At 38.2% G+C, this 15,047-nt stretch overlaps 1 protein-coding gene across 1 annotated transcript in view; it reads left to right on the top strand.

Moving 5' to 3' along the window:
• LOC126100678 (probable 18S rRNA (guanine-N(7))-methyltransferase) overlaps positions 1–11,494 on the top strand; it is a 57,997-nt gene extending 46,503 nt beyond the window's left edge. Inside the window, exons 5-6 of the mRNA XM_049911296.1 lie at positions 10,446–10,678; positions 11,263–11,494. Of these exons, the coding sequence (XP_049767253.1) occupies positions 10,446–10,678; positions 11,263–11,407 (378 nt within the window). The 3' untranslated portion in view covers positions 11,408–11,494. The remainder of the gene's footprint in view (positions 1–10,445; positions 10,679–11,262) is intronic.
• The last annotated feature ends 3,553 nt before the right edge of the window (positions 11,495–15,047 follow it).

The following is a 15,047-nucleotide window of genomic DNA, read 5'->3' as shown; positions in this document are numbered from 1 at the left end:
TTTCAAATTCTAAAGGTGGCAGGGGTAAAATACAGGGAGTGAAAGGCTATTTACAATTTGTACAGAAACCAGATGGCAGTTATAAGAGTTGAGGGGTTGGGAAGGGAGTGAGACAGGGTTGTAGCCTATCCCCGATGTTATTCAATCTGTATATTGACCAAACAATAAAGGAAACAAAAGAAAAGTTCGGAGTAGGTATTAAAATGCATGGAGAAGAAATAAAAATTTTGAGGTTCGCCGATGACATTTTAATTCTGTCAGAGACAGCAAAGGACTTGGAAGAGCAGTTGAACGGAGTAGACGGTGTCTTGAAAGGAGGGTATAAGATGAACATCAACAAAAGCAAAACGAGGATAGTGGATGTAATCGAATTAAGTCTGGTGATGTTGAGGGATGTAGATTAGGAAATGAGACACTTAAAGTAGTAAACGAGTTTTGATATTTGGGGGGCAAAATAACTGATGATGGTCGGAGTAGAGAGGATATAAAATGTAGACTGGCAATGGCAAGGAAAGCGTTTCTGAAGAAGAAAAATTTGTTAACATCTAGTATAAATTTAAGTGTCAGGAAGTCGTTTCTGAAAGTATTTGTATGGAGTGTAGCCATGTATGGAGTGAAACATGGACGATAATTATTTTGGACAAGAAGAGAATAGAAGCTTTCGAAATGTGGTGTTACAGAAGAATGCTGAAGATTAGATGGTAGATGACATAACTAATGAGGAGGTATTGAATAGAATTGGGGAGAAGAGGAGTTTGTGGCACAACTTGACCAGAAGAAGGGATCGTTTGGTAGGACATGTTCTGAGACATCGAGGGATCACCAATTTAGTATTGGAGGGCAGCGTGGAGGGTAAAAATCGTAGAGGGAGACCAAGAGATGAATACACTAAGCAGATTCAGAAGGATGTAGGCTGCAGTAGGTACTGGGAGATGAAGCAGCTTGCACAGGATAGAGTAGCATGGAGAGCTGCATCAAACCAGTCTCAGGACTGAAGACCACAACAACAACAACAACAACACAGTATGTACTGTACTTCCTCGATTCACCACCACTTGGCTCAATTGACGAGAATCCGCACGCATGCAATCATGTCATCAACACAGATTTTCTGTTAATGTTTGGGCAGGCATTGTTGGTGATGTCTTGATTGGGCCCCATGTTCTCTTCTACCTATGCTCAATGGAGCACGTTATCATGATTTCATACGGGATACTCTACCGGTGCTGCTAGAACATGTGCCTTTACAAGTACGACACATGTGGTTCACGGGATGGAGCTCCTACACATTTCAGTCGAAGTGTTCGTACGCTTCCCAACAACAGATTCGGTGACCGATGGATTGGTAGAGGTGGATCAATACCATGGCCTCCACGCTCTCCTGACCTCAACCCTCTTGACTTTCATTTATGGGCGCATTTGAAAGCTCTTGTCTACGCTGCCCCCATAGCAAATGTAGAGACTCTTCGTGCTCGTATTGTGGATGGCTGTGATACAATACGCCATTCTCCAGGGCTGCATCAGGGATTCCATGCGACGGAGGGTGGGAGCATGTATCCTCGCTAACGGAGGACATTTTGAACATTCCCTGTAACAAAGTGTTTCAATTCATGCTGGTACGTTCTGTTGCTGTGTGTTTCCATTCCATGATTAATGTGATTTTAAGAGAAGTAATAAAATGAGCTCTAACGTGGAAAGTAAGCGTTTCCGGACACATGTCCACATAACATATTTTATTTCTTTGTGTGTGAGGAATGTTTCCTGAAAGTTTGGCCGTACCTTTTTGTAACACCCTGTATAAGTACTTGAGATTATGGTATGAGCAGTGCGACTCGAAGTGAATTATCATTACTGACATATCCCTTCAGTGCGGAACTAGTGCTGGAGCTGACAGAAATCTCTTAGATTTGTTCCTCCAACCAATCCTCCAGAGATCCATGCTCCTTTGACTACCACCTTAATATGGCCAACAACTTAAGGCCAACCCTTTGGGGTAATATTTGTGATAGCTGTTACTGACAGCATTTTTATCTCACTGAAATTCCACTTTTCATTGTTTCTTGCCATATAACTAATCTCCCATATACGTTCAGTGGGAGTGCAATGAGTGTGTGTGTGTGTGTGTGTGTGTGTGTGTGTGTGTGTGTGTGTGTGGAAGAACCTTGGTTATGTGTATCCTTCTACCATTGTCCACTACCACCATTGAATTCAAGGAATTATAGGAGCAAATTGGAAAACCATTCTCTGAAAACTGAGGTGTTCATTACCCCATGATAGTCACATTGCTGCTTGGAATGAAACCGTAATAAACAATTTGGGATGCAACCACTAGCAGAGTCAGTGTGGAAGGTGTTAATTTTGCCATTATTTTCTTTCTTATTAGTGCTTTTGTTGGCTGTTTGCTCCATTCAGCCTTTTGTCCACATGTGGCAGCATTAAACCACATTTCGTTAAGCTACACAATCTCATTAAAAAAAAGAAAGAAAAAAAATGCTTCTCATGTGGCATGTTGACACTGACATCTCCAGGCTACTACATCACTTCCCTTGATGAAGGATTTCAGAGACAAAAACTGTTTTTTGCTGGAAACCAAGCTTGTGCAGACAATTTCGAAGTTTACCTACTCTCATTAAATACCCCTTTCCATTGAGGGTAAAAAGAATCTTGTTTAAGGATACAGGATACTTTTCCAGCTCAGTATTGTGTAAAAATCAACACCTAGTTCTTTCAGTCACTGTTTATAATGTATATGTTTTACAGATTTTTTGTTGATATCGGGTAATGCAGCACACTTTCTAATCAAATTAGAAGTATTTTGAATATTTTTGAGCCTGCTTAGTGTTATTGAAAAAAATTATAAAGAAATTGATCCAATTTTTGTTCCCCAAATGCTTCCTCATATTGAGATATCATTTACTCCAATGTTATACATTTGAAGAAGACCAAATTTTTATCAGATATGCATGACATGATGATGGCTGAGGTACTAGACCTATTTAATTCCACCTATTATGTATATTACAAGGATAAAAAATATCACATCTTACATTTTAATTTTTATAATTTGTTTCCTAATAAAAATGTTATTTTTCTATAATTTAGTTGATTCTGCAATAAAGCTTAGGTCTACTACATAATTATGGACTATTGCAAGTTACAGAAAAAAATTAGAGCAATGCTTTATAAACTTTATGAAATATTTGTACCTGAATTCTGAAAAATTCAACTTCAGGGAAATTGCGAATGAAGATATGAGTCCAATTAAACTGTGCATCAAAAGATTCCTGAAGCATAGGCTTCATCCTGAAGCATTTCATCATCTTCAAGCTTCCTCTTGGCTTTCCTTTTAGCACTTCTTGCTTCTTTGGTAACTTGAAGAGTGAATCTTTCAGCTTCGTGCACTCATCTGTCACATGCAAGCAATTGATCTTCCATATTAGAGCCACATTTTATGCCTAAATTTCTCAGGACTTCCAACCTTCCTATCACTCCATCATTGAAACATGTAACTCCATCTAGTACACCAACTTTTAATGTATTTAGTTGTACAAAACCATTCTTGGGTAATCTTTCCCATATGGAATTGCTGAAACTTTCATTTGTATTCTGAGTGCCCCCATGAAGACATTTACTAAGTAAACCACAGTGACTCAGGTCTCTAAAAATTGATATTATTTCATTCATAACAGGCTCAGGAAGAGAATGTTTATGATGGTATATTTGACCACTTCTTTTGCTCCTTCAGGGAAAAAGTCCTTGAACAGGGTGGTCATCTGTGGACAACTTATGAAATTAGGTGACCCATGCAGCTTTTCTCATTGCTGTAACATCATTCAGAGGTGCAGTTCATCTAATGTCCAGCACATAACAACTCTAAAGAAGATCTATTTCAGTTTCTGTCAATCTGCCTTGGCCAGACAGAGATTTTCCATCAGATAGCAACTTTCCTTTCATTTGTCCTCGTATCTTCCTCAATCTAACACCCATCCCTTTTTTGCATATGTCCACAACACTCCAGTTTTGTTACCAAGGTATCACCATAAACATTGAACTCATTAATTTCATTGAAAGCTTTAGAGTCCCCATCATGTAGGTACTTCGTATATCTAACGTTATAAACGGGCGCCGACATCTGAGATATTTGTAGAGCTCCATCACACTCCATCCTCTGTAACGATCATAAGTCTTAGAACACTTATGTTCAGTATGTCCTTCAGTGTTACCATGGTAGGTGTGGCAGTACTTAGGTAAGCACTCCACATCAACAACTTTTCCATTCTCCAGAGAAGTAGCACTTACAACACCATTCAAGGAACGATGTCCTCGATGTTGCCATGTCCCATCAAGTGCAACCGCAATGTCCCTGGTTCCACTAATACTTACAGGTTCTTCTACTGCATGTTTCATAGATGCTTTAGACACAACTGTCAAGGCACCTAAAAGTATTTTTATGTACCTGCTGAACCTCTGGGAGGAGGAGGAAGGTCCATCAAACCACAGAATTTTGCACAGTCTTTTTTTCCTTTTCCTGTTGCACACATTGCATGCACTAGCTTCAAATTTGCATCATACAAAATATGCACAATGCTTGAAGTAATTTTCGAGGTAGATTTGTTGCAGGATCTACACAGAACAACAAATTTAGACACTAAGCCCTTCCTGCTACTTTGTTGTTTAGTTATTTCCAGACAGCCTACACCATCACATTGTTTACATTTTGCCTCTTCCTTTATCAAAGAAGGTAAGAAGCCCACACCAACAACAACAAATCCACTACAAGCAGTGCCATTGTTAACACAAATATTTGAATCACCAGGAGGCATGCTATGTGGCAGTTCCTTCCCTGAAGAACTGATACATAGGTTACTTTCAACAGTGTGGCTTGCTTTGTTTGTGAACTGGCTACCACGGAATTTCCTTTTATTGAATTCCGTGATGCGTGGCGTAGTTCATATTTATTGCGCACTAAAGGATATGTACTTCCACAAATATATGCGGCACTTGGGCAACATACATTCAGTAACACGTGAACAAACTGCTTCAGCAAAACAAAAGTAAATACTAACAAAGATAATCATTTACAGACACTAGAAACCTGCACTGCTACCAACATATACAATGTATCATGCGTATAATCGCTGGTAACAGAAAGTTCACAATTCTTTTCAAAATAGTACTGGTTTCTGTAACAGAAATAAAGGGGGTGTGGCAGCATACATGACTGTAACTTCAAAATTTCATTTGAAACCCCATAATGTATATATCAATGTAATCAGGAAAGACTATAGAATTTAATAAAGTCATAAAAAATTTTGATGTTTCACCATTTATAAGTACCCTATATCCATAAGATAGGGTACTCTTTATGCTGATAATCTCCATACATGACTTTGTATTGCACCCTGTCGGAATGAGTCCTTGATTATTCGTCTCTCGCAACTTCTTTTTCTGGCTGGTGTTTCCCAGAAAGAATGACCTGGTGATGCTTAATCATTCCTCTTTTCTTTATCCTTTCTAATTTACAGTACTGAAGACCTATGAAAACAGCAGTGGCTGTTCTGGATACTTTTGAAGCCAGTGAATTTGTTTTTGGATGATCTCTTTTATGGCAGATTGTGAGACATATGGCACTGCAACTAAAACAATGGCAGTACAATAACACCATTTCACAACAACAACTGGTGAACAAAGAGTGTACCAACACATACATGCAAACTGCACTTCATAGTGAGAGCAAAAGAACGCAGAAGCAACGGTTGCTTGCCAACATGTGCTTCTGTTCACTGACAGGGTGGCAACAGGGTGCACTAACTGGCAACATATTAGTGGCACGGGTGTGTAACAGACTCATTCTTCATGTTAACTGTGCAGTGACATCATATCCCCACCACCAGGCCAAACTGCCAAAAGTTGCAAGTTATTCTAATCGCTTTTTCGATTGTCTGAGTAATTATACACCATCTGTTGTTGTTCCATCTAACTATCTAGTTTGTTCTTTCTCTGGTGGATATTAATTCCTCACCACAATCTAGGGCCTCTGTGGATTTAGGAGAAATGGAGAACCCATTGACAAGTGTAATCTTTGGGCCAAGGCTTCACAGCAAACATGCTCCACGAGCAGATGGTGGGCGCATACCTGCAAGTACTGTACCCCCTCCATTGGTATCCCAATCCTGAGGGAAATATTTGAAGAAATTTAGAATATCTTCATATCCCTGTTGCACTGCAGATCAGTTACTTCAAGCCACAGATCAGTACAAATTTGGTACACTGGAAACTTTTTCTTTTTCCGATTGAGTTGCGCTATGAATAGAGATTTTTTTTCCAGCATGACAGGCTCTACGTTTGTTGATACATAAATTATTAAATTCCGTAATTGCAATAAACTCTTTGTAAAAATTTTGCAAGCTGGCTTTGAATGTCATCTGTCATAACCTGTGTAGGACATATGATTGTCATATGTAATGATGGCAGCTTGTGAAACTATTCTGCTACAACTACCAAGTAATCTTTTATGTATTCAGTGTCTCGTGATATACTAACTATTTTGAAAGTGCATCTTTTTGTGTAAAAATATGAAATTCTTCATATTGTGGATTGAAGTCCAAAAACATCATTGGTTCCACAATGCTGACTCACTATTTCTGCTATTAGCTAGCACCACTGTCAGAACTGACCAGCCCCTATTTCACATTTCTGCACTTCACATGTTGTTGCAACCACATGATGCACACACATTTCCCTTACTCTCCACCATGCCACAACTTTTCTGCTCACGATTAAGAGCCAGAGCACTCCAAGTGCTCATGCTCAAAATCAGCAAGTTTTTAAATTGTGCTTTAGGCACCTTGCAAGATTTAGTTGGGTGGCCCAATTTGATAGAACACTGCCTGCAAAAGGCAATTATCTGGGTTTGAATATCAGCCCAGTGTACAGTTTTAAGTTTTGTACACGGTCAACACATTGTTTGACGTCAACACTACAGGATTATTCCCATTACCAGGGCGCTGTTTGTCTTGGCGTATTCGTGCACAACCCTGAACTGTGTCTTTATGTTGTTTATAGTCTCATCAAAAGTGGTACTGCAAGAACAGTTTACTGGAGAGGTGTTCTTGCTCCCCACTGAACAATATCACATGGGGTGTACACAAAAGAAACAAGACTAATGATGTAAATTTGTGTATGTACCAAATATATTTAGTTAGTGGTGACCAACTTCAAAGTTGTTGGACCTATAAGAGGCCACACGTGTTTACATTTGTTCCTTCCAGAAGAATGTGTCTGTAGTAAATTGCTTGTCCACTGCCAGTGAGCAGTTTTATTTTATTGAAACTTCTCATAGCTTAAGGACAGAGTTCAAAGTTTAGAAAACAGCAAAAACTATGATAAGTCACAATAAATAGTTTAAGTTGTAACATAAAGTTGCGCAGAAGGCCTGCAATAAGTTCATATGGTAGGCTATGTGATAAACGCATCACCATATATAATTTTTAGCAAGTTATATGTTGGTTTTAGCAACCTAATAAAGCAGTAATATAAGATGCGCTCAGAGTTTACAACAAATGACTCTTTAGTGAAGTGAGTCATCTAATTTCTTTCTTTCTCAAGTTTTATGGGCTTCTACTTCACCACGAATCCCACCTTAGCTAAAAAAAAAAAAAAACCTCCTGCTATCCTTTCCGAACATTCTAGTGTTCAAAAAAGTGTAAATGGAGTTTTCTCTGTCATTAGTCTATTCCTGTAAATTGTGTAAAACATTAGTTAAGTAAAGTATAAGAATCACTTATGAAGAAATGCAATGATAAGATTGTACAGTCAGAACTGGTAGAAATTGTGACATACTGGTGTTAATCCCTGTAAATACACTGTATTTGGGAGTTGTGGTTCTGGAAAGTTATTTATTATTGGTGTCAGTATTTTCTCAGGGTGAAACTATTTCCTTTCAATTCTATGAGGAAAACTGGTCATAATGTTGGAGCTTCAATGACCAAACCCAAAGTTGCTTTTTTTTCTGCAGAATTTATACCTGATATTTGTAGGTGTCAGCAAAGTCCACAGCATGGATTTAATTGTGTTACTCTTTTCTGTAACCCATATTCTTAGGACTTAGTTGTGTGAACTATGTCTCCTAACAATAAAAGTTTATCAGTTGCTGCTTTTAAAGAATACTTTTTGGGATGCATAGTGCACATGCGTATGTAAAATACATATACTTCTCACTATAGTAACTGACATATTTGTTCCGAGTAAATTCAGCAGCTATATTGATATTTAAAACAGTTTTAATATATTGTTTATTTTTCAACATATTAAAATTCTTCTAAACATACACTTCTTATGGTATCATAATTTGTTACAGAATGCTGTCACCTGTTGGTAATTTGATATGTCACTTCACCATCTTCTTTAGAATGAATGTTTTGCTTTACTGATTTCAGGTTTCAGGTATCAAATACACAAGACAGTCACAGAACAATTTAAATTTAGATAAAAGATAAAACTCTGGTCACCTCGGTGGTTGGTTTGAACATCACAGTGCATTACCAGGCACTTATTTTTATTTCTTTAGCATGGATTTGGTGCAGAATATAAAAATAATATGTATAAAACAAAGTTATAAAACTTCACAATGGAGTCACAAGGATAAAACAGAATATACCAGCAGTGTATATAAAAATTTATATTTTGAAATTGAGGCCATTAGTCTAGTCCAGTCACAGTAAGGTCTTCCGATAAGATCTTGCTGCCGTCCTCTATGAAATTATTGTGGGCAGCAAAGGCAAGGTCACCAGCATATACAAATTTTGTTGAGGTCATATTTTGAGGCCTACCACAGGGCATATTGCTTAATAGGGATGTTATTCATTTAGTAAGAATGTTACTCAGCTGCATGATACCACATTGAGAAGTTTATAAATAAGACCATCACTCCAAACTGTGTCGTATGCTGCACTCAAGTCAAGTAGATATACACCACTGCAATTTTCAGCCGTTTCTGAAACCTAGCCTCAGTATGTGTTGTCAGGCTGAGTACCTGATCAACAGAACTGCGATGAGGTCTGAATCCAGACTGTTCAACCGGAATGTCTTCTAGTATCAGTGGGCCTCTACTCTTTAGAATCTTTTTGTCTAGGAGTTTGTTACATGAATTCAGTAGGGACATAGGGCAGCAACTTATGGATATGTTCTTTGGTTTTTTTGGTTTTAGTACTATGTTGACTTCCAATTTCTCGAGTTTCTGAGAGATATATCCTTTAAGTATGTTGAAGAAAAATTTGCTTGTCGATGTTATTATGTATTTTCTGCAGTTTTTTAGGAATCCAGGGTGGATTCCATCAAATCCAGGAACCTTGCCTGACTTAGTATTTTCTAGGGCATTGTGGAACTCTGAACTTTGAATTGGCTTACTCAGCCAGTAATAAGCGGACCTACAGTTCATTGTGTGGAATTGAGAGAAGTGATCATTACAGATAAGAATCCTAGGGCTGACCGGGCATCAAACCCCATACTATTGAATTTGTACTTGAACACTTAGCCACAGAGCAGCAAGATTCACCTGGAAAATATTAATCAGATAGGTACAGATTTTTGAGATTGTCAGCTGTGGGAAAAGAACACAGAAGATGAAAAAATGATTTATTTTGATATTATAGTACCTACGCCCTCTGTTTAGGGCTTTGCAAGAAAAGAATAAGGGTTGGCAGTAATGGTAAACTTCTGGATATGGTAGGCCTGCTGAGAAAACAAAGTAAATGGGTGTGGAGAAGAATAAAAGTAATTGATGCTAAGAGAAGAAAAACAAAAGTAAATAATGCTGAAAGAGTATGCACAAGGAAGGGGAGTGAGCACAGAAAAGAGGGAAAACATGTGAGGCATGTGAAGAGAAAGAATGAGAGAATAAATATACAGCATGTGTGCAGGTAATCATCCGATTTAATCAGTTTACAAAAGCTAGAGTGTAAGTATCCATATCGTTGAGAGCCATTTAAAGTAAAACAACATATGACTTACTAAAACACAACAACATGCAATTTTTTATTTGGGCCTTTGATTTTTTAAACCATTTAGAAGAAATAACAATGAGTACCTTTATGTGTTCTTTGAATTTGACAAGTGTAGTGAAGTAGTAGTGCACATTATTGGACTAATAATTGTGATGAACCATTTACAAATTCATTACATTCATTTCGCATTGCAGTTACCAAGACTTTGCAAGACCAAATGGTTCTTTCAGGAGAAGTGTAGTCATATTCTTTTAATCTATCTGTGTCAAACCTAGTCTAAAAGTCCGTTGGTAACGAGATCACTAGTGAAAGAGTACTATACTGTAACCAAGAAACATACTGAGTTAAGAAAGTTGTAATTCCTTCTATTAAAGTCTGTATATTTTAAGTAAAAAATTTCCTTTTAGCTGACATAACTATCATTATTCTATTTGTTTTCAGAACCGAACAGCAAGAGCTGTTCTTCAGTTTTACCCTGAGAACAGTGATCAAGTTGAGCTAGTTACGACACAAGCCATGAAGGCAGGATTCTTTGGAGGACTTGTTGTGGACTACCCAAACAGCACAAAGGCAAAAAAATTCTTCTTAGTTCTGATGACAGGGGCAGCTGTACCATTACCGAAAGCCCTTGGTACTGATGAGGATGCCAACGGAGTGTCATACACCAGTAAAAGGTTTTACTCTCCCCTTTTATGTTGATCTGCATTGTTGGATGGAATAGATATTATTTAACATTATACTTGGGTATCATATTGCAGTAGTTCTTGAAAGGGTTGTAACTTGCGCTCTTTGCGGTATGAAAGTTCATAATTGTACTTGAGGTAAAGGGGTGAAAGTCCAATTTCCACATTTTTTACTTAAAATGATCTTTTTTAACATATACACAGTTTCAATTGTGGAAGAAGGGCAGCAATCCTGCTCCTACCAATTGCCAATTTGGGCGGTGTTAAAATGGCACACGTCTGCAATGAGCAGGAGACGGATTGCTACCCTTCATCCACAAGTGAAGTGTTTAGGTATTAAAAATATGGACTTAAGTCAAAACTGCAGAAATTGGACTTCACACTCCTTCATCAATCACATACTGATTTGATTGTATGTATGTATGTATTTTTTGCAAGGAACATTAATCATGAGTGATGATTGGTTAATTTCAAATAACAGTAGTTTCCTTCTTAATGTTAAGATTTGAACTATTTTATAAATCTGTTGTCAGGCAGAAGGATTGTAAATGTATGGTGTTTTTGTGTGTGTTCAGGGAACAAATGAAGAAAATCCGTGGAAAATCTCTCAAAAAAAGTAGAGACTGGATTTTAGAAAAGAAAGAACGGAGAAGAAGACAGGGCAGAGAAACAAGGATAGACACAAAATACACTGGTCGTAAGAGATCTGGAAGGTTTTAAAAAACGAATGCCAAAACTGTGTACAGTATCTGAACTTGTATTGATGTTAAACCAGTATGTTTTCGTACATAAAAGTATTTTCTTAAATATTTATAGTCACTCAATCTTCAATACTTATAATGCAAGAAGTAAACCACTTGTCATATGGTTGAACTGCTGTACATTAAGTTATTTATAATCATAAGATAAACATACATATCAGACAGATGCTTTTGATGTTCTTCTAAGTGAATTTAAAGTAATATTAATTTGCTGGATCATTGTATTGGTTATGTTTGTTGAGTTATTGATGAATCATGGACCAGGTAACTGTCTAGATGAAAAAGATCGCTCTGCTCACTCAGAGATAAACAAACCTGTCTCATAAATTAATAGATGAGGCTGTACAGTTTCCAGTCTCAAAGTGTTGTTGAAATGATCGTGGATGGTTACACACTATAGTTAAGTCGATGTAAGTTAATCGCTGACAGTTACAGAGGGTTGGGTCTGCAGGGTCACATGCCTCTATCAACCAATGACATAATACTATTCTGTAAATATCGCTATGGTAATGCCTCAGTGTTGTCACAGCTCTATAGACAGCTACTTTTTTCAGCATGCAGCCGCTAGCACTTCACAGTTGAAACCTGGCAACAATGCTGCTGTGAGCTGTCGGGGGATCTTCTTACACTGTCTCGTCAATAGTCAGATATAAATATAATGGTGGAATAAAGACACAAAAGAATAAGGTATGCAAAAAGTGCTCATGGAAATTGCTTCACCTTGAATTAATTGAAACCTGTAGAAGGCTATAGCAGTGTACCAGTATTAAATGATTGAAATTTCAATTGTGTGATGGGAAAGATCAGTATTACACTACACTTGCCAGTAAAGTTAGCTTAGTTTACCCAAATCAGTATTTCTTGTTGACGTCAAAACTGAGTAATTTCAGCATGTGAGTGAGTATGAGTGTGGCAATATAGCCGATCCTCAGGAAATGAGTGCGTAGTACTTTGACATAGTTGATCATAATGATGTGCTTTTACAACAGTTATACTGTTGTGAAACCAGTATTTGTATATAAACCACTTTGATACAAATTCCCCAGGATCTTATTCATTGACTGAGGTGCAATGCTTAGCTCTCTAGATGATGGTTCAAATCCCTTTCTGCCCACACAGATTTAGGTTTTTTATAATTTCCTCCATCACTCCAAAGAAATGCTGGGATGGTTGCTTTGAAAGGGAATGCCGGACTTCCTTCCTCATTCCTCTTGTGCTCCATCTTTAATATACCTAGTTGTCAGTGCGATGTTAACCACTAATCTTCCTTCCACACTTCCTTTTTCAGTCGCCGTCTCTCGGTAATTGGGTCCATATCTGAAATGGCACACAACAATGAATTATCGTGCACAACAGTGTTACTGAATTATAACATTAAGCAGTGCTATACATAATTGAAATTGTGACGTTCTTTACAGTTCAGCATTATGTCTTGTAAAAGGAAACATGTTACGCTAGACCTCGAGCAGAAACTCGAAATTTCAGGTAAGTTGAACATAGGTTTTTTGTAGAAAGCCATTGCTGCTTAGTAGTGTGCTGGACAAGCAGCTGTTTAACAAAAAGAAAGACGAGAAACAAGTACTAACAAAGAGATAGAGGGGCTGGCCAGTACTTACCTCAGCTCAGTACAGCCGATAGATACACAAAAAACAGAACCGAAAATTTACGTTCCTAGCTTTCAGAACAAACGTTCCTTCACCAGGGAGGAGAGAGGGGAAAGAAAGGGAAGAAGGGAAAGTGGATTCTGTTACTCACGACCCAGGTTATGAAGCATCTATGTGTATCTATCGGCTGTACTGAGCTGAGGTAAGTACTGGCCAGGCCCTCTATCTCTTTGTTAGTATTTGTTTCACATCTTTATATGAGATTTTCCATTAATCATTTAAAAAGAAAGACGATGTTATTAGACAATATGCAACCCAAATGGATGGTGAGTTGGGAAAATGGAAGGTTATGCAAAAAAAAAAATGAAAATTGTGAATGAAGAACTGGATGTAGGTGTTCATAGATGTTTTGTACAACAATGCAGTAAAGGAATTCCAGTCAGTGTCCTGATGATAGGAGAAAGCAATTGCATGTAACAGACAATGTGGCCGTAGTAACTTGATTGCAGCAAGCGAGGGTTGGCAGGTATGCGCGCGCCCACACACACACACACACACACACACACACACACACACACACACACACACACAGAGAGAGAGAGAGAGAGAGAGAGAGAGAGAGAGAGAGAGAGAGAGAGAGAGAAACAAGCAGACATATGTAAAGGCAAAGAGTTTGGGCAGAGATCAGATCATTAATTTGTTAATAATAAAATATTCTAACTGCACACTGGTTCCTTGGCAATGGTGATTTGTAAAGTAGTGAAGTGAAAGTATAAAGCTTTACCAAATACTTCATGTCAAAAATTTATGAAAACAGAATTAAAATATTTTTAAAGTGCCTGCCATTGCCACCCACCACAAAAGCTGGAATGCCCACTAGTGGGTGGTAGGGGTCAGGTTGACTACCACTGTATTACATGGTTTAGAAGAGGTTTGTGTGATTGTCGTGGGTAACGTAAGTTATCATTCAAGGGAAAAAGAGGGAAAAATGTCTGATTCAAATACGAAGAAGGAAGAAATTGCCTAGTAACTAGAAAATAACACTAGTTCAATTTTGGGTTGCTATGCGAAAGTCGAGGTGTTGGAGGAAGTCGGATGCCACTGGTACATTTACTATCAATTTGAACTGGACAGCTTAGCAGCAGAAGTAGGCCACAGAGCTGTGAGGCTGACCCAGTACACCCTCAAAAAATGTGTGGTCCCTATTGAAGAGAAAGGCTGTATCTATAAACAGCACAGAGTAAATTGGATGTGCAGAATTCACCTGGGGAAGCTATTGATAAGTCACAGAAAAGATCATATTAAATGCATACACCACACTGGAATTTGCAAGAAAACAACTTTCTGAAGGAACACATCCAAGAAAAGTTAATGGAAAGCATTGTTATTGCTTCAAATGACTCGTTTGGATAGCGAGTATTCAAAGAAGCACAATTAAAGAGCAATAAACTGCACTGAATTATGTGTTTCTTGTTCCTTCCCCTTTCCAAAGCTATAAATGCAGTTTCCCCTCTTCTATTCCTTCCACGTCATGTTCTGTCTAGCCCCCCCTCCCCCCACCAAAAAAAAAAAAAAAAAGTCATTGTGTGTCAGAACAGCCACTGGGGGTATACTGCTTGTGCTAGCATGTTTGTCTGTGTTACTTGTGGGGAGAAAACATGCGCAGAACTAAATTTATTCTTCTTCATAGAAACCTTGCCAAGTCTGCTTCATTTTGTTATACAAACGCAACACCTCCAACTTGCCACAGAAAGTTAGGCGGCCATTTACTTAACAGTCCCCGTACCCTAGCTAACTTCAACACCCACTACGAAAACCAGCAATAGATTAAGACGTTTCCCACTCGTGCAAAAGGGATCGCACTTCTGAACACCTCTGAACATTCCATATCTTTGGAATAACGTTACTGCTTCCTGATTATGACCTTTCAAAGTACGCCTCCGCACCATTTCCTCCCGAGGGGCTTCAATCTCGTCTCGTGCACCCTACCACTGA

Source organism: Schistocerca cancellata, chromosome 9 (assembly GCF_023864275.1).
Source record: "Schistocerca cancellata isolate TAMUIC-IGC-003103 chromosome 9, iqSchCanc2.1, whole genome shotgun sequence".
NCBI classification, from domain to species: domain Eukaryota; kingdom Metazoa; phylum Arthropoda; class Insecta; order Orthoptera; family Acrididae; genus Schistocerca; species Schistocerca cancellata.
This window is presented reverse-complemented; position numbering and strand designations above follow the sequence as displayed.